The sequence below is a fragment of the Haematobia irritans genome, chromosome 3 (genome assembly GCF_050003625.1).
Source record: "Haematobia irritans isolate KBUSLIRL chromosome 3, ASM5000362v1, whole genome shotgun sequence".
Taxonomy (NCBI): Eukaryota; Metazoa; Arthropoda; class Insecta; order Diptera; family Muscidae; genus Haematobia; species Haematobia irritans.
The window spans coordinates 113,283,709-113,302,882 of record NC_134399.1 but is presented as its reverse complement, the minus strand read 5'-3'; the positions used below and the strand labels follow the sequence as shown (position 1 = coordinate 113,302,882).

The 19,174-nt window shown below is 34.6% G+C and overlaps 1 protein-coding gene across 1 annotated transcript; it reads left to right on the top strand.

Moving 5' to 3' along the window:
- Positions 1-9,533: 9,533 nt before the first annotated feature.
- Positions 9,534-14,833, top strand: LOC142231149 (uncharacterized). The gene is made up of 2 exons (XM_075301768.1): positions 9,534-14,712; positions 14,781-14,833. Exons 1-2 carry the CDS (start codon positions 9,534-9,536, stop codon positions 14,831-14,833), a joined length of 5,232 nt encoding a protein of 1,743 aa, XP_075157883.1.
- The last annotated feature ends 4,341 nt before the right edge of the window (positions 14,834-19,174 follow it).

The window sequence follows — 19,174 nt, the reverse complement described above, 5'->3', positions numbered from 1 at the left end:
GCAAAAGAAGTTTTTCATATAAAAATTTCAATTTTTTTAGGTTTTGGGTGGATTTTTCAATTTTTTGGGGGTGGTCACGAATTAAAGTCCTTTTCGCTCTAGGACGCTTAGTTTAGGAGATATGGGCAAAAGAAGTTTTTCATATAAAAATTTCAATTTTTTTAGGTTTTGGGTGGATTTTTCAATTTTTTGGGGGTGGTCACGAATTAAAGTCCTTTTCGCTCTAGGACGCATATTTAAGGAGATATGGGCAAAAGAAGTTTTTCATATAAAAATTTCAATTTTTTTAGGTTTTGGGTGGATTTTTCAATTTTTTGGGGTGGTCACGAATTAAAGTCCTTTTCGCTCTAGGACGCATATTTAAGGAGATATGGGCAAAAGAAGTTTTTCATATAAAAATTTCAATTTTTTTAGGTTTTGGGTGGATTTTTCAATTTTTTGGGGGTGGTCACGAATTAAAGTCCTTTTCGCTCTAGGACGCTTAGTTTAGGAGATATGGGCAAAAGAAGTTTTTCATATAAAAATTTCAATTTTTTTAGGTTTTGGGTGGATTTTTCAATTTTTTGGGGGTGGTCACGAATTAAAGTCCTTTTCGCTCTAGGACGCATATTTAAGGAGATATGGGCAAAAGAAGTTTTTCATATAAAAATTTCAATTTTTTTAGGTTTTGGGTGGATTTTTCAATTTTTTGGGGGTGGTCACGAATTAAAGTCCTTTTCGCTCTAGGACACTTAGTTTAGGAGATATGGGCAAAAGAAGTTTTTCATATAAAAATTTCAATTTTTTTAGGTTTTGGGTGGATTTTTCAATTTTTTGGGGGTGGTCACGAATTAAAGTCCTTTTCGCTCTAGGACGCATATTTAAGGAGATATGGGCAAAAGAAGTTTTTCATATAAAAATTTCAATTTTTTTAGGTTTTTGGTGGATTTTTCAATTTTTTGGGTGTGGTCACGAATTAAAGTCCTTTTCGCTCTAGGACGCATATTTAAGGAGATATGGACAAAAGAAGTTTTTCATATAAAAACTTCAATTTTTTTAGGTTTTGGGTGGATTTTTCAATTTTTTGGGGTGGTCACGAATTATAGTCCTTTTCGCTATAAGACGCATATTTAAGGAGATATGGGCAAAAGAAGGTTTTCATATAAAAATTTCAATTTTTTTAGGTTTTGGGTGGATTTTTCAATTTTTTGGGGGTGGTCACGAATTAAAGTCCTTTTCGCTCTAGGACGTATATTTAAGGAGATATGGGCAAAAGAAGTTTTTCATATAAAAATTTAAATTTTTTTAGGTTTTGGGTGGATTTTTCAATTTTTTGGGGGTGGCCACGAATTAAAGTCCTTTTCGCTCTACGACGCTTAGTTTAGGAGATATGGGCAAAAGAAGTTTTTCATATAAAAATTTCAATTTTTTTAGGTTTTGGGTGGATTTTTCAATTGTTTGAGGGTGGTCACGAATTAAAGTCCTTTTCGCTCTAGGACGCATATTTAAGGAGATATGGGCAAAAGAAGTTTTTCATAAAAAAATTTCAATTTTTTTAGGTTTTGGGTGGATTTTTCAATTTTTTGGGGGTGGTCACGAATTAAAGTCCTTTTCGCTCTAGGACGTATATTTAAGGAGATATGGGCAAAAGAAGTTTTTCATATAAAAATTTAAATTTTTTTAGGTTTTGGGTGGATTTTTCAATTTTTTGGGGGTAGTCACGAATTAAAGTCCTTTTCGCTCTAGGACGCATATTTAAGGAGATATGGGCAAAAGAAGTTTTTCATATAAAAATTTCAATTTTTTTAGGTTTTGGGTGGATTTTTCAATTTTTTGGCGTGGTCACGAATTATAGTCCTTTTCGCTCTAGGACGCTTAGTTTAGGAGATATGGGCAAAAGAAGTTTTTCATATAAAAATTTCAATTTTTTTAGGTTTTGGGTGGATTTTTCAATTCAATTTTGGGGGTGGTCACGAATTAAAGTCCTTTTCGCTCTAGGACGCATATTTAAGGAGATATGGGCAAAAGAAGTTTTTCATATAAAAATTTCAATTTTTTTAGGTTTTGGGTGGATTTTTCAATTTTTTGGGGGTGGTCACGAATTAAAGTCCTTTTCGCTCTAGGACGCATATTTAAGGAGATATGGGCAAAAGAAGTTTTTCATATAAAAATTTCAATTTTGGGCAAAAGAAGTTTTTCATATAAAAATTTGGGTGGATTTTTCAATTTTTTGGGGTGTTCACGAATTAAAGTCCTTTTCGCTCTAGGACGCATATTTAAGGAGATATGGGCAAAAGAAGTTTTTCATATAAAATTTTCAATTTTTTTAGGTTTTGGGTGGATTTTTCAATTTTTTGGGGTTGGTCACGAATTAAAGTCCTTTTCGCTCTAGGACGCATATTTAAGGAGATATGGGCAAAAGAAGTTTTTCATATAAAAATTTCAATTTTTTTAGGTTTTGGGTGGATTTTTCAATTTTTTGGGGGTGGTCACGAATTAAAGTCCTTTTCGCTCTAGGACGCATATTTAAGGAGATATGGGCAAAAGAAGTTTTTCATATAAAAATTTCAATTTTTTTAGGTTTTGGGTGGATTTTTCAATTTTTTGGGGGTGGTCACGAATTAAAGTCCTTTTCGCTCTAGGACGCTTAGTTTAGGAGATATGGGCAAAAGAAGTTTTTCATATAAAAATTTCAATTTTTTTAGGTTTTGGGTGGATTTTTCAATTTTTTGGGGGGTCACGAATTAAAGTCCTTTTCGCTCTAGGACGCATATTTAAGGAGATATGGGCAAAAGAAGTTTTTCATATAAAAATTTCAATTTTTTTTAGGTTTTGGGTGGATTTTTCAATTTTTTGGGGGTGATCACGAATTAAAGTCCTTTTCGCTCTAGGACGCTTAGTTTAGGAGATATGGGCAAAAGAAGTTTTTCATATAAAAATTTCAATTTTTTTAGGTTTTGGGTGGATTTTTCAATTTTTTGGGGGTGGTCACGAATTAAAGTCCTTTTCGCTCTAGGACGCATATTTAAGGAGATATGGGCAAAAGAAGTTTTTCATATAAAAATTTCAATTTTTTTAGGTTTTGGGTGGATTTTTCAATTCAATTTTGGGGGTGGTCACGAATTAAAGTCCTTTTCGCTCTAGGACGCATATTTAAGGAGATATGGGCAAAAGAAGTTTTTCATATAAAAATTTCAATTTTTTTAGGTTTTGGGTGGATTTTTCAATTTTTTGGGGGTGGTCACGAATTAAAGTCCTTTTCGCTCTAGGACGCATATTTAAGGAGATATGGGCAAAAGAAGTTTTTCATATAAAAATTTCAATTTTTTTAGGTTTTGGGTGGATTTTTCAATTTTTTGGGGGTGGTCACGAATTATAGTCCTTTTCGCTCTAGGACGCTTAGTTTAGGAGATATGGGCAAAAGAAGTTTTTCATATAAAAATTTCAATTTTTTTAGGTTTTGGGTGGATTTTTCAATTTTTTGGGGGTGGTCACGAATTAAAGTCCTTTTCGCTCTAGGACGCATATTTAAGGAGATATGGGCAAAAGAAGTTTTTCGTATAAAAATTTCAATTTTTTTAGGTTTTGGGTGGATTTTTCAATTTTTTGGGGTTGGTCACGAATTAAAGTCCTTTTCGCTCTAGGACGCATATTTAAGGAGATATGGGCAAAAGAAGTTTTTCATATAAAAATTTCAATTTTTTTAGGTTTTGGGTGGATTTTTCAATTTTTTGGGGGTGGTCACGAATTAAAGTCCTTTTCGCTCTAGGACGCATATTTAAGGAGATATGGGCAAAAGAAGTTTTTCATATAAAAATTTCAATTTTTTTAGGTTTTGGGTGGATTTTTCAATTTTTTGGGGGTGGTCACGAATTAAAGTCCTTTTCGCTCTAGGACGCATATTTAAGGAGATATGGGCAAAAGAAGTTTTTCATATAAAAATTTCAATTTTTTTAGGTTTTGGGTGGATTTTTCAATTTTTTGGGGTGGTCACGAATTAAAGTCCTTTTCGCTCTAGGACGCATATTTAAGGAGATATGGGCAAAAGAAGTTTTTCATATAAAAATTTCAATTTTTTTAGGTATTGGGTGGATTTTTCAATTGTTTGAGGGTGGTCACGAATTAAAGTCCTTTTCGCTCTAGGACGCTTAGTTTAGGAGATATGGGCAAAAGAAGTTTTTCATATAAAAATTTCAATTTTTTAGGTTTTGGGTGGATTTTTCAATTTTTTGGGGGTGGTCACGAATTAAAGTCCTTTTCGCTCTAGGACGCATATTTAAGGAGATATGGGCAAAAGAAGTTTTTCATATAAAAATTTTAATTTTTTTAGGTTTTAGGTGGATTTTTCAATTTTTTGGGGGTGGTCACAAATTAAAGTCCTTTTCGCTCTAGGACGCATATTTAAGGAGATATGGGCGAAAGAAGTTTTTCATATAAAAATTTCAATTTTTTTAGGTTTTGGGTGGATTTTTCAATTTTTTGGGGGTGATCACGAATTAAAGTCCTTTTCGCTCTAGGACGCTTAGTTTAGGAGATATGGGCAAAAGAAGTTTTTCATATAAAAATTTCAATTTTTTTAGGTTTTGGGTGGATTTTTCAATTTTTTGGGGGTGGTCACGAATTAAAGTCCTTTTCGCTCTAGGACGCATATTTAAGGAGATATGGGCAAAAGAAGTTTTTCATATAAAAATTTCAATTTTTTTAGGTTTTGGGTGGATTTTTCAATTTTTTGGGGGTGGTCACGAATTAAAGTCCTTTTCGCTCTAGGACGCATATTTAAGGAGATATGGGCAAAAGAAGTTTTTCATATAAAAATTTCAATTTTTTTAGGTTTTGGGTGGATTTTTCAATTTTTTGGGGGTGGTCACGAATTAAAGTCCTTTTCGCTCTAGGACGCTTAGTTTAGGAGATATGGGCAAAAGAAGTTTTTCATATAAAAATTTCAATTTTTTTTAGGTTTTGGGTGGATTTTTCAATTTTTTTGGGGGTCACGAATTAAAGTCCTTTTCGCTCTAGGACGCATATTTAAGGAGATATGGGCAAAAGAAGTTTTTCATATAAAAATTTCAATTTTTTTTAGGTTTTGGGTGGATTTTTCAATTGTTTGAGGGTGGTCACGAATTAAAGTCCTTTTCGCTCTAGGACGCTTAGTTTAGGAGATATGGGCAAAAGAAGTTTTTCATATAAAAATTTCAATTTTTTTAGGTTTTGGGTGGATTTTTCAATTGTTTGGGGGTGGTCACGAATTAAAGTCCTTTTCGCTCTAGGACGCATATTTAAGGAGATATGGGCAAAAGAAGTTTTTCATATAAAAATTTCAATTTTTTTAGGTTTTGGGTGGATTTTTCAATTTTTTGGGGGTGGTCACGAATTAAAGTCCTTTTCGCTGAGTTGGGTGGATTTTTCAATTTTTTTGGGGGTCACGAATTAAAGTCCTTTTCGCTCTAGGACGCATATTTAAGGAGATATGGGCAAAAGAAGTTTTTCATATAAAAATTTCAATTTTTTTTAGGTTTTGGGTGGATTTTTCAATTGTTTGAGGGTGGTCACGAATTAAAGTCCTTTTCGCTCTAGGACGCTTAGTTTAGGAGATATGGGCAAAAGAAGTTTTTCATATAAAAATTTCAATTTTTTAGGTTTTGGGTGGATTTTTCAATTTTTTGGGGGTGGTCACGAATTAAAGTCCTTTTCGCTCTAGGACGCATATTTAAGGAGATATGGGCAAAAGAACTTTTTCATATAAAAATTTTAATTTTTTTAGGTTTTGGGTGGATTTTTTAATTTTTTGGGGGTGGTCACGAATTAAAGTCCTTTTCGCTCTAGGACGCATATTTAAGGAGATATGGGCGAAAGAAGTTTTTCATATAAAAATTTCAATTTTTTTAGGTTTTGGGTGGATTTTTCAATTTTTTGGGGGTGGTCACGAATTAAAGTCCTTTTCGCTCTAGGACGCTTAGTTTAGGAGATATGGGCAAAAGAAGTTTTTCATATAAAAATTTCAATTTTTTTAGGTTTTGGGTGGATTTTTCAATTTTTTGGGGGTGGTCACGAATTAAAGTCCTTTTCGCTCTAGGACGCATATTTAAGGAGATATGGGCAAAAGAAGTTTTTCATATAAAAATTTCAATTTTTTTAGGTTTTGGGTGGATTTTTCAATTTTTTGGGGGTGGTCACGAATTAAAGTCCTTTTCGCTCTAGGACGCATATTTAAGGAGATATGGACAAAAGAAGTTTTTCATATAAAAATTTCAATTTTTTTAGGTTTTGGGTGGATTTTTCAATTTTTGGGGGTGGTCACGAATTATAGTCCTTTTCGCTCTAGGACGCTTAGTTTAGGAGATATGGGCAAAAGAAGTTTTTCATATAAAAATTTGGGTGGATTTTTCAATTTTTTGGGGTGGTCACGAATTATAGTCCTTTTCGCTCTAGGACGCTTAGTTTAGGAGATATGGGCAAAAGAAGTTTTTCATATAAAAATTTCAATTTTTTTAGGTTTTGGGTGGATTTTTCAATTTTTTGGGGTGGTCACGAATTAAAGTCCTTTTCGCTCTAGGACGCATATTTAAGGAGATATGGGCAAAAGAAGTTTTTCATATAAAAATTTCAATTTTTTTAGGTTTTGGGTGGATTTTTCAATTTTTTGGGGGTGGTCACGAATTAAAGTCCTTTTCGCTATAAGACGCATATTTAAGGAGATATGGGCAAAAGAAGGTTTTCATATAAAAATTTCAATTTTTTTAGGTTTTGGGTGGATTTTTCAATTTTTTGGGGGTGGTCACGAATTAAAGTCCTTTTCGCTCTAGGACGCATATTTAAGGAGATATGGGCAAAAGAAGTTTTTCATATAAAAATTTCAATTTTTTTAGGTTTTGGGTGGTGTTGAAATTCGTTTCAACAAAATCATTAATTTTTTCAACTTGTTATTGAATTGAATTGCATTTACCTGAAGTAACAATATAATATAATGAATTGTAGTATTAATAATCGTATTGAATTATTCGAATATCTTCAAAATTAAGATACATATATATGGCAACTATTTATACATGAATTTATCGATAACTGCCTCTTCTCAAATAGATAGAATTTCTCCATTTTTAAAATTGTTGCTCTAAAAGATAAATGAATTTTCACTCAATTAATCATAACGCCTGCGCGCGAACCATATTAGACTTACTTGTGCTTGAACATCTGAAGTGGTAAGAAGCCAAACACTGTAAATAAACCTACCTCAAACTGAAACCTCCATTACTTTTCTTATTTATTTGCATATTTTCTAACTGATAAACTTTTGCGGAGATACACTATTAAAACGATACAGTCCACTTGTAGAATACCGCATTTGTTCATGGTCCTTCGAACCGGATCTGAACCAGTGAAAAATAAAGTTGTCGTGGACTCGTTTTTAAAAGACCTAATGACATATGGGAAAAAAAAGCTGGAAAAAACAAAAAGATTAAAATTTGCTTTCTAGAAGCAAGTACACGAAACCCAAATTTAAAAGAGAATTGTGTCTCTAAAGTATCCTTACTTGTATTCTCCGCCTTTTTGGCTCGGAATCATTACCAAAATTGTGAAAGTAAAGACAAAATCTTTAGACCCGGGTATGTTTTTTTTTGAGTGTTAATATACGGGGTCAATTAAAACTGGAAATACTTAATCAAATTAAAATCATCTTTCAGGTCGAAAACCTATGTTGTCGGCACCTATATTAACTGTTTATTTTCATAATTCATTATGATTGTAAATATATAAATAAAATCATCTTTATACATTTCATTGGTGATTGTAATCCCAAATGTGGGGATTTGCAATTTTGTATTTATGTGGCAAAAGTGGTTAAGTCTGGGGCAGAAAATGAATAAAACCCAAATTGAATTGAATGTATGAGAATTGAATGTATGAACTATTAAGCGGTTTAAGGTGAAAGAATATTCGAAAAAAAAAATTTTACTCATACTACTGAGGAATTCTGAACTACTATTTTGCAACTGTTAATTATTTATTTTAAACCTTGGCAAACTGTCGAATAAAGAGAACGAAATTAGGTCTTTAAGCGTTTTGGACCGAAAGTTTATACAAGATTTTGTTCTTCGAATCGCCTTAATATAGTACTTTTTTGATTCTAAATCTTGACTAATTGCCGGAAAAAGAGAGTTTACGGGATTAAGTTTGTAATATTTAATATTACATTTGTTACTGGAAATAATATTGCAATTTATGTCATTTATGAGAATTTTTCTTATCAAAGAGCAGAGGCGCCAAATTGTTATCATTTTGTCCTCTCGCGAAGAATTTTTTTTTGAGCAATCAATTTTTATGTGGGTGCCTTTTACTGAACCTAATTGTGCGTTTATTGGAATTTAACTTGCGTTTAGTAAATGGAATTAAAGATTTAACGTCGGTTTTCCAGCGCACATTTTGAAATCGAACATTATTATTTTGGAACTTACTGGGACTTTTTATTATCTACTTTATACCATATTTGGAAAAAAAAAAAGAAATTGAGAATTTCAATAACAAAATTATTGATTTATGCAAACTAATTTTTGGAACACATCATCTTACCCAGCTCTAAACAAATATTTGTTTGTGATAAAAAGATTTTAACTAACTAAATTTGTTAAAGTCATCATAGCGAAATCTCTTTTTTGAATTAACTGAAATATTGAAGATTGGGGAAGACGAAAAGTCTCCGAATATAGGATAATAATTGCAGATATTGCATCTGGGGCTTAAAGTTTTCGAAAATACGATATGTTTGGCTTCTTTGTACAATTTTAAAATTAAAACTCATATTTCTCGGCCAGTTAATAGTTTTGTTTGTATACTACCCAACGTGAATGGAAATTGGTGTGATGTCAAAAAACTATGCATTCTGAACTCGGTGTTCTGAGATAAATTTTATCAAAATCAAGGATTAATTAACTTGGTCTGCATTGGAAAAAACCATATTTCGCGACATTACCTCATTTTTTGCGACTTACTGTGATTTTTATTATTTGCTTTTATACCATATTTGGGAAAAAATCACGAAGTTCAGTGTATGTGATTAATTGGAGATACTGTTATCAACTCGGATATCGCACATTACGTTTCATTAATACCAAAATTTTGGATTTTTTGGTTTGTTTGGTTTGTTTGGCCAAGTATAAACCAGCTATATAATTGTTCTTAAGTTCTTGCTCTTAAGTTGAGTTCCAAAATTCTCTTACTTTCGGACAGTTATTTCGGATTTCAAAATACTACAGAGATAACAAACCGTTACTGTACTGAAGTATACCAGACTATATTATTTCTCTGCAATACTAGTGTTGGGCTCTTCCGTACGAGATACAAACTTCTCTTATTGCTCAATATATCGATTTTCTTCGTGGTGACTGAGTAACACATACAAATTCAACATAGTTGTTGAAAAGCATTTACGCTGTTGAAGTTTACGATATTATTCTCAGGGGTATTGAGTATCTCGTGGTTCAATTACTTAAACTCTGTTGATTTACTTGTGACACTTTTGCAATATTCTGTGAGACTTATACTCTATTTAAGAGAAAATGTCTTCGCAAAAGTTCATATTCTTTTCTGATCAGTTGGTCACATATTGCGCTAATTTTTCGGCAATCGATGTGTCAGAACATTCGCTATCCAGTTTGAAAGTTGATTTGGATGATCTGGAACGTCGATGGCATACATTAACTCAGGTGTATGAGACTGAAATGACCACTGTGGAGACACATTCTAAAGCTGAGAAAGAATCTATTCATTCCAAGTTTAACGAATCATGTAGATCGTACAAATCGTGTAAAACGTCAATCTTGGATTTGATAGAAATCGAGAAAAGGAAGATGGATAACTCGTCACGGTCGGCTGAGAGAACTGAGATCAGGACTTCGGATGAAAATGGATTCTCACTGAAAGTACCTCCCTGCGATACTGAGATATTCAGTGGAGGATACGACAAATGGCCAAGTTTCAGAGATATGTTCTCTGCCATTTATATTAAGCATCCAAGGTTGTCACCTGCGCAGAAACTTTTTCACTTGAGGGCAAAAACTCGTGGGGAAGCACACCAAATTGTAAAACAATTTGCTTTAACAGATGACAATTTCAGTCTGGCATGGGATGCACTGAAGCAACGTTACGAGAACAAACGTATTTTGATTAATCATCAGCTGAGGAAAATTTTTGAAACTGAACGCGTTACTTCGGAGAAGGGAAAATCTTTGCGAAATCTTCAGTATACGATAAATAATTGTCTCTCGGTCTTGAAAACTTATAACATATCTGTTGTGTCATGGGATCCTATTTTAGTGTTCTGGGTTTCATCCAGACTACCCGATGAAACACTAACTGCTTGGGAAAACTCGTTAACTGATCATAAACAGATACCGTCATGGGAACAATTGGATGTATTTATATCCAAACGTCTTCATATGTTGGAATCAATCTCCGATATGAGAAAACCCTCAAATTCAACAACTGCACAAAACAAAACCCAAACCTACCACACTAAGACGGATACTAACTTCAGACCCTGTAAAGCTTGCAACCAAAATCATGCTCTGCGAGCATGTTTTAAATTTAAATCGTGGCCATTTGCTCAAAAGAAGAAATTCGTTGTTGATAATAAGATATGTGAAAACTGTCTATCCCATGGCCATACTACTCAAAACTGCCAAAGTGATAATGTGTGCCAAAAATGTCAGCAAAAACATCACTCTCTTTTGCACCCTGAAAATAATCATGCTGGAAGACGAGATGGAACACAGCGCAGTCTGGCGCAAAATGTTAATACTTTCCATACTGATGCGGTAGTTAACGATCAACCGACTACTTCAGCCGCTGCTTACACCGTGCCCATTACTGATGTGCAATTAAACTTTGCCAACTCTGGGGAAGGAACTGTTTTGCCCACTGCTTTGGTTGATCTGGAACATTTGGGAACAAATTTTACTATTCGAGTTTTTATAGACCAGGGCTCGCAGGAATCATTTATTTCCAGCAGAATGATTAACCGTTTCTCAATTCCGACTAAGAGATCTTTCACGAGGATATCTGGTCTAGGAGGAACGATTTTAGAAAATTCCTCTAAAGTGTGCAATATAACCTTAAAGTCTCGCAAATCAGATTTTAGGCTACACACTTCGGCTTTAGTCGTTTCGAACTTGAAGAATTTGATGCCATATGCACAAACTCATATCTCTGATTGGTCCGAATTAAAACAACTTGACTTAGCAGATCCAAATTTTTTCAAACCTGGGCCCATTGATATGTTGTTGGGTAGCGATGTTCTGCCATCTATCATTAAAGCTGGTTTGGAAAAGAATGTAGCAGGAAGTCTTCTCGCTCAAAATTCTGAATTTGGTTGGCTTATAAGTGGGCCCCCGAAACGTCGAACTGTTACAACTTTTGCATCATGGGTTACATCAAATGATACCCTTAATGAAGATGTAAAGAAATTTTGGGAATTGGAAGAAATACCTAAGTCGAAAACTCTTTCTGATTCTGATATTTGGTGTGAAAACTTTTACCGTGAGACAACTTGCCGCTTACCAAATGGGAGATACCAAGTAAGATTGCCATTTCGTCAAGATCTACCTCCCGAAGTATTTCTCGGATCTTCGAGACGAGCTGCTATGGCTCAGTACTTAAACTTAGAGAAACAATTACAGAAAACACCTGAGCTTATGACTGAGTACTCGAACGCTTTACAGGAATATTTGGAACTGAATCATATGGAGCCTACTAAGTCATATGAAATCTGTGAAAATTCTCGTTACTGTTCTTTTTACTTACCACATCATGCAGTTGTCAAACCTGAGCGGACTACAACAAAAGTCAGAGTGGTATTTAACGCTTCAAAGAAAACTACTACTGGATTTTCTTTAAATGATATTCTGCACACTGGACCGATACTACAAAATGATTTAACAAATGTTATTTTGCGTTGGCGGTTCTTTAAGTATGTGTTTAATGGCGACATACAGAAAATGTATCGTCAAATTCATGTACATGAAAATGATCAACAATTTCAGCGAATTCTGTTTCGAAATTCTCAATCTGAAAGTATCCTTGATTATGCATTGAAAACTGTGACTTTTGGAGTAAACTGTGCTCCATATTTAGCCATTCGCACCCTTATACAACTGAGTGAAGATGCAAAACACACTCATCCCACTGCATCGTCAATTCTTCGAGATCAAATATATGTTGATGATGTTCTCTCTGGAGGACATTCTCTTGCTGAAACCAAATATTATTTAATTCAACTTGTGGATTTACTAGACTCTGCGGGTTTTCCTCTTAAAAAACTTACCGCAAATCATCCTGAGATTTTAAAAAATATGCCCCCCGAGGATCTTCTAAACGAAGACTTCTTGAAATTGGAGGATACGAGTGAAACAAAAACGTTAGGCATTCGATGGAATGCAATGAATGATTGTTTCCATTATAAAGTTTCAGTTATTACTATGCCGTCTCCTCCTTTGACTAAAAGGAAAATACTTTCGATAGTAGCCAAGATATTTGATCCCGCTGGTTGGTTGGCTCCAATTATAATTGTAGCAAAAATTCTTTTGCAACAACTGTGGATTGACGGGACTGATTGGGACGAAGAAGTCAAGCCACATTCACTTGAGAAGTGGGAATACTTTGTTACAAATTTGCCTGATATTGAACTCATTAAAATTCCTCGTTGGCTTCACTACTCTCCACAAACTCGGATGCAAATTCACGGCTTCTGTGATGCATCAGAGAAAGCATACTGTGCCTGTATTTATGTCTGTACATACCCCTCGGAAGAACCTGGAATTTCACACTTGCTTGCATCCAAAAGTAAAGTAGCACCTTTGAAAACTTTAAGTTTGCCGAGACTGGAATTATGTAGCGCTGCACTCTTGTCCAAACTGTTGAGATCTGTTTCTCAGAACTTACCGTTCTCAGTAGCTGATGTATATTTATGGTCTGATTCAACGATTACGTTGGCTTGGCTAGATAAGCCACCATACCACTGGAAAACTTTTGTGGCAAATAAGGTTTCTGAAATATTGGAAAACGTCGGCAATGCCACTTGGAGACATGTTCCAACGTCAGATAATCCCGCCGATATTGGCACTCGTGGGTGTACTGCATCGGAACTTAGTAGTAACTGGCTATGGTGGCACGGGCCGAAATGGCTTTCAAAACCTATTGAATTTTGGCCAAAATCTGTAACATTTAAAGAACCTGATCTGGAGCGAAGAGTATCCACTTTCCAAACTGATAGTCAACCTGAGGATATATTAGATCGGTTTTCTTCCTTTAGTCGAGCCCTACGAGTACTATGCTACATATATCGATTCGTAAGAAAATGTAGGAATCAAACTTTGGTGAATATGCAGAATGATTTTATTACTAAGGATGAAATAATGACTGTCAAATTTAACTTAATACGTATAGCCCAAAAGAATTATTACGCACCAGAATATCAAGCGCTTGAGAACAACTTGCCCATTAGCTCAAAAAGCAAACTACTAACGTTAAACCCGAAACTTGATGAATACAAACTGCTACGAATAAATGGTCGTTTGGCGAACGCCGATCTTAGCTACAACGAGCGACATCCAATAATACTGCCTGAGAAATCACGTTTCTGCAAGCTGTTTATTGATTTTACTCATAAAATGTTGCTCCACTCTGAATACCAAGTAATGTTGCGTGCAATCCGCCAAGAATTCTATGTAGTTCGCTTAAAAAGTTCAATACGACACTGTATAAGGAACTGTCGCACATGTGCAATTTATAAACATCGTATTCGAACTCAGATAATGTCGTCTTTGCCAACTGAAAGATGTACTTTTTCCTTGCCATTTACGTATACTGGAGTGGACTTTGCGGGTCCGTTTGATTTGAAAACATCTAGACTGCGGAACGCAAAACTGCACAAGGGTTACGCTGCAATTTTTGTATGCATGTCAACTCGTGCTGTTCACTTGGAGGTTTGTTCGGAATTAACCAGTGAAGCTTTTTTGTCGACTTTTATTAGGTTTGTTGGAAGGCGAGGATTCCCTAACAAAATTTATTCTGATAACGGCACGAATTTTGTTGGTGCAAGTAGGACATTATTGGCTGAATATAGAACTTTTTTGAAGAATGTTCAGAAATCTGTTGCTGAAAAATATAGTACTCATGGATTTTCATGGCATTTCATTCCGCCCCACGCCCCACATATGGGAGGATTGTGGGAGGCGGCTGTGAAAAGCATGAAAACTCATTTACGTAAAGTTGCTTCCAATATTAAATTCACTTTTGAGGAATTTTCCACTTTACTGATTCGAATAGAAAGTATTTTGAATTCACGGCCCCTTTCACCCATTAGCGAGGATCCCACGGAATTGATTCCACTTACTCCTGGTCATTTATTGAGAGGAGCTGCTCTTATTGCAGTTCCGGAAGAATATTCCGACAACCTAACACTTATAAATCGCTGGAAACGATTAAAAACATTACAAATACAATTTGCGAAAAGGTGGAAAACAGAGTACATTTGTGAATTACAGAAACGACACAAATGGAAATCTACTCAACAGAATTTAAAGGTCGATGATTTTGTAATAGTAAAGGAAGATAACCTTCCGCCTAACGAATGGTGCCTTGGCAGGGTTACCAACGTTTTTAGAGGTAGTGATTGTAATGTTCGTGTTGCTGAAATTCGAACACAAAACGGAACACTGATTCGCCCATTAGTAAAACTTTGTATACTTCCAAACGCTTAGGAGTTACATTTGCCCACCGTTCACAATTTAATAAATTTACGTTTACAGCTCAATATCTGCCCTTCCAAAATGCCGCATCTGCCACAAAAGGCATACATTAAAAAACTGTCAAGCTTTTTTCAATATGGATGTCACAAAACGAAGGCAAGAAGTGAAGGAGAAGCGGTTTTGTTTTAAATGCCTGTGCTCTTCCCATACCCGTGATTGGTGTACATCACGCAAAACATGCATGGTGTGTAACAACAATCACCACACACTGTTACATGTCGACCACAACAAGCCTCGCCGTACTCATCAAAGACACGCTTCCAAGTCTTCTCATAGCACTCAGCGCCAACGCCAGGATGTCAATCGCCATAATTCAACCAGGTTGTCGTCAAATGGCAACCAATCAAAGCGTGCCCCACCATTGGTTCACGAACGACTAAGCCGTAAAAGAAAAATTCACGTTTTTCTTCCCACTGCACTGGCACGTCTCCTTACCCCTGGTGGTCCTGCCAAGGTAAGATTGATGCTGAATTCAGCTAGCCTCCGAACTTATATCCTGAGGTCTATGGTACAACGTCATCATCTGTCAACAACTCGAAAAAATGGCGAAGAATTCTGCACACTCAGCATGCAGTCCTACTATGATCCAGCGATGAAGATTCAGATCACAGGAGCGGTTCAACGCCGATTTGAGGTAGCAACACCAGAGACCACGGAAGATAAGCAACTGCAATCAGTTTATAATCATATTGCGGACTTAGCCGACCCCCATTTTTATAACCCGATTGATATTGAAGTGGTAATTGGAAATGATCAAATTTCTAAGATCCTACTGGCGGGCCTAATACAATCATCCTCCTCTATGCCTATAGCTCAAAGCTCAATTTTTGGATGGGTTATATCCGGTGCTTACAGTTATTAAGTTGCAACGCTGCAAGGGGGGCTGAATGTTGAAATTCGTTTCAACAAAATCATTAATTTTTTCAACTTGTTATTGAATTGAATTGCATTTACCTGAAGTAACAATATAATATAATGAATTGTAGTATTAATAATCGTATTGAATTATTCGAATATCTTCAAAATTAAGATACATATATATGGCAACTATTTATACATGAATTTATCGATAACTGCCTCTTCTCAAATAGATAGAATTTCTCCATTTTTAAAATTGTTGCTCTAAAAGATAAATGAATTTTCACTCAATTAATCATAACGCCTGCGCGCGAACCATATTAGACTTACTTGTGCTTGAACATCTGAAGTGGTAAGAAGCCAAACACTGTAAATAAACCTACCTCAAACTGAAACCTCCATTACTTTTCTTATTTATTTGCATATTTTCTAACTGATAAACTTTTGCGGAGATACACTATTAAAACGATACAGTCCACTTGTAGAATACCGCATTTGTTCAGGTGGATTTTTCAATTTTTTGGGGGTGGTCACGAATTAAAGTCCTTTTCGCTCAAGGACGCATATTTAAGGAGATATGGGCAAAAGAAGTTTTTCATATAAAAATTTCAATTTTTTTAGGTTTTGGGTGGATTTTTCAATTGTTTGAGGGTGGTCACGAATTAAAGTTCTTTTCGCTCTAGGACGCATATTTAAGGAGATATGGGCAAAAGAAGTTTTTCATATAAAAATTTCAATTTTTTTAGGTTTTGGGTGGATTTTTCAATTTTTTGGGGGTGGCCACGAATTAAAGTCCTTTTCGCTCTAGGACGTATATTTAAGGAGATATGGGCAAAAGAAGTTTTTCATATAAAAATTTCAATTTTTTTAGGTTTTGGGTGGATTTTTCAATTTTTTGGGGTGGTCACGAATTATAGTCCTTTTCGCTCTAGGACGCTTAGTTTAGGAGATATGGGCAAAAGAAGTTTTTCATATAAAAATTTCAATTTTTTTAGGTTTTGGGTGGATTTTTCAATTCAATTTTGGGGGTGGTCACGAATTAAAGTCCTTTTCGCTCTAGGACGCATATTTAAGGAGATATGGGCAATAGAAGTTTTTCATATAAAAATTTCAATTTTTTTAGGTTTTGGGTGGATTTTTCAATTTTTTGGGGGTGGTCACGAATTAAAGTCCTTTTCGCTCTAGGACGCATATTTAAGGAGATATGGGCAAAAGAAGTTTTTCATATAAAAATTTCAATTTTTTTAGGTTTTGGGTGGATTTTTCAATTTTTTGGGGGTGGTCACGAATTATAGTCCTTTTCGCTCTAGAACGCTTAGTTTAGGAGATATGGGCAAAAGAAGTTTTTCATATAAAAATTTCAATTTTTTTAGGTTTTCGGTGGATTTTTCAATTTTTTGGGGGTGGTCACGAATTAAAGTCCTTTTCGCTCTAGGACGCATATTTAAGGAGATATGGACAAAAGAAGTTTTTCATATAAAAATTTCAATTTTTTTAGGTTTTGGGTGGATTTTTCAATTTTTTGGGGGTGGTCACGAATTAAAGTCCTTTTCGCTCTAGGACGCATATTTAAGGAGATATGGGCAAAAGAAGCTTTTCATATAAAAATTTCAATTTTTTTAGGTTTTGGGTGGATTTTTCAATTTTTTGGGGGTGGTCACGAATTAAAGTCCTTTTCGCTCTAGGACGCATATTTAAGGAGATATGGGCAAAAGAAGTTTTTCATATAAAAATTTCAATTTTTTTAGGTTTTGGGTGGATTTTTCAATTTTTTGGGGGTGGTCACGAATTAAAGTCCTTTTCGCTCTAGGACGCATATTTAAGGAGATATGGGCAAAAGAAGTTTTTCATATAAAAATTTCAATTTTTTTAGGTTTTGGGTGGATTTTTCAATTTTTTGGGGGTGGTCACGAATTAAAGTCCTTTTCGCTCTAGGACGCATATTTAAGGAGATATGGGCAAAAGAAGTTTTTCATATAAAAATTTCAATTTTTTTAGGTTTTGGGTGGATTTTTCAATTTTTTGGGGGTGGTCACGAATTATAGTCCTTTTCGCTCTAGGACGCTTAGTTTAGGAGATATGGGCAAAAGAAGTTTTTCATATAAAAATTTCAATTTTTTTAGATTTAGGGTGGATTTTTCAATTTTTTGGGGGTGGTCACGAATTAAAGTCCTTTTCGCTCTAGGACGCATATTTAAGGAGATATGGGCAAAAGAAGTTTTTCATATAAAAATTTCAATTTTTTTAGATTTTGGGTGGATTTTTCAATTTTTTGGGGTGGTCACGAATTAAAGTCCTTTTCGCTCTAGGACGCATATTTAAGGAGATATGGGCAAAAGAAGTTTTTCATATAAAAATTTCAATTTTTTTTAGGTTTTGGGTGGATTTTTCAATTGTTTGAGGGTGGTCACGAATTAAAATCCTTTTCGCTCTAGGACGCTTAGTTTAGGAGATATGGGCAAAAGAAGTTTTTCATATAAAAATTTCAATTTTTTTAGGTTTTGGGTGGATTTTTCAATTTTTTGGGGGTGGTCACGAATTAAAGTCCTTTTCGCTCTAGGACGCATATTTAAGGAGATATGGGCAAAAGAAGTTTTTCATATAAAAATTTAAATTTTTTTAGGTTTTGGGTGGATTTTTCAATTTTTTGGGGGTGGTCACGAATTAAAGTCCTTTTCGCTCTAGGACGCTTAGTTTAGGAGATATGGGCAAAAGAAGTTTTTCATATAAAAATTTCAATTTTTTTAGGTTTTGGGTGGATTTTTCAATTTTTTGGGGGTGGTCACGAATTAAAGTCCTTTTCGCTCTAGGACGCTTAGTTTAGGAGATATGGGCAAAAGAAGTTTTTCATATAAAAATTTCAATTTTTTTAGGTTTTGGGTGGATTTTTCAATTTTTTGGGGGTGGTCACGACTTAAAGTCCTTTTCGCTCTAGGACGCATATTTAAGGAGATATGGGCAAAAGAAGTTTTTCATATAAAAATTTCAATTTTTTTAGGTTTTGGGTGGATTTTTCAATTTTTTGGGGGTGGTCACGAATTAAAGTCCTTTTCGCTCTAGGACGCTTAGTTTAGGAGATATGGGCAAAAGAAGTTTTTCATATAAAAATTTCAATTTTTTTAGGTTTTGGATGGATTTTTCAATTGTTTGAGGGTGGTCACGAATTAAAGTCCTTTTCGCTCTAGGACGCATATTTAAGGAGATATGGGCAAAAGAAGTTTTTCATATAAAAATTTCAATTTTTTTAGGTTTTGGGTGGATTTTTCAATTGTTTGAGGGTGGTCACGAATTAAAGTCCTTTTCGCTCTAGGACGCATATTTAAGGAGATATGGGCAAAAGAAGTTTTTCATATAAAAATTTCAATTTTTTTAGGTTTTGGGTGGATTTTTCAATTTTTTGGGGGTGGTCACGAATTAAAGTCCTTTTCGCTCTAGGACGTATATTTAAGGAGATATGTGCAAAAGAAGTTTTTCATATAAAAATTTCAATTTTTTTAGGTTTTGGGTGGATTTTTCAATTTTTTGGGGTGGTCACG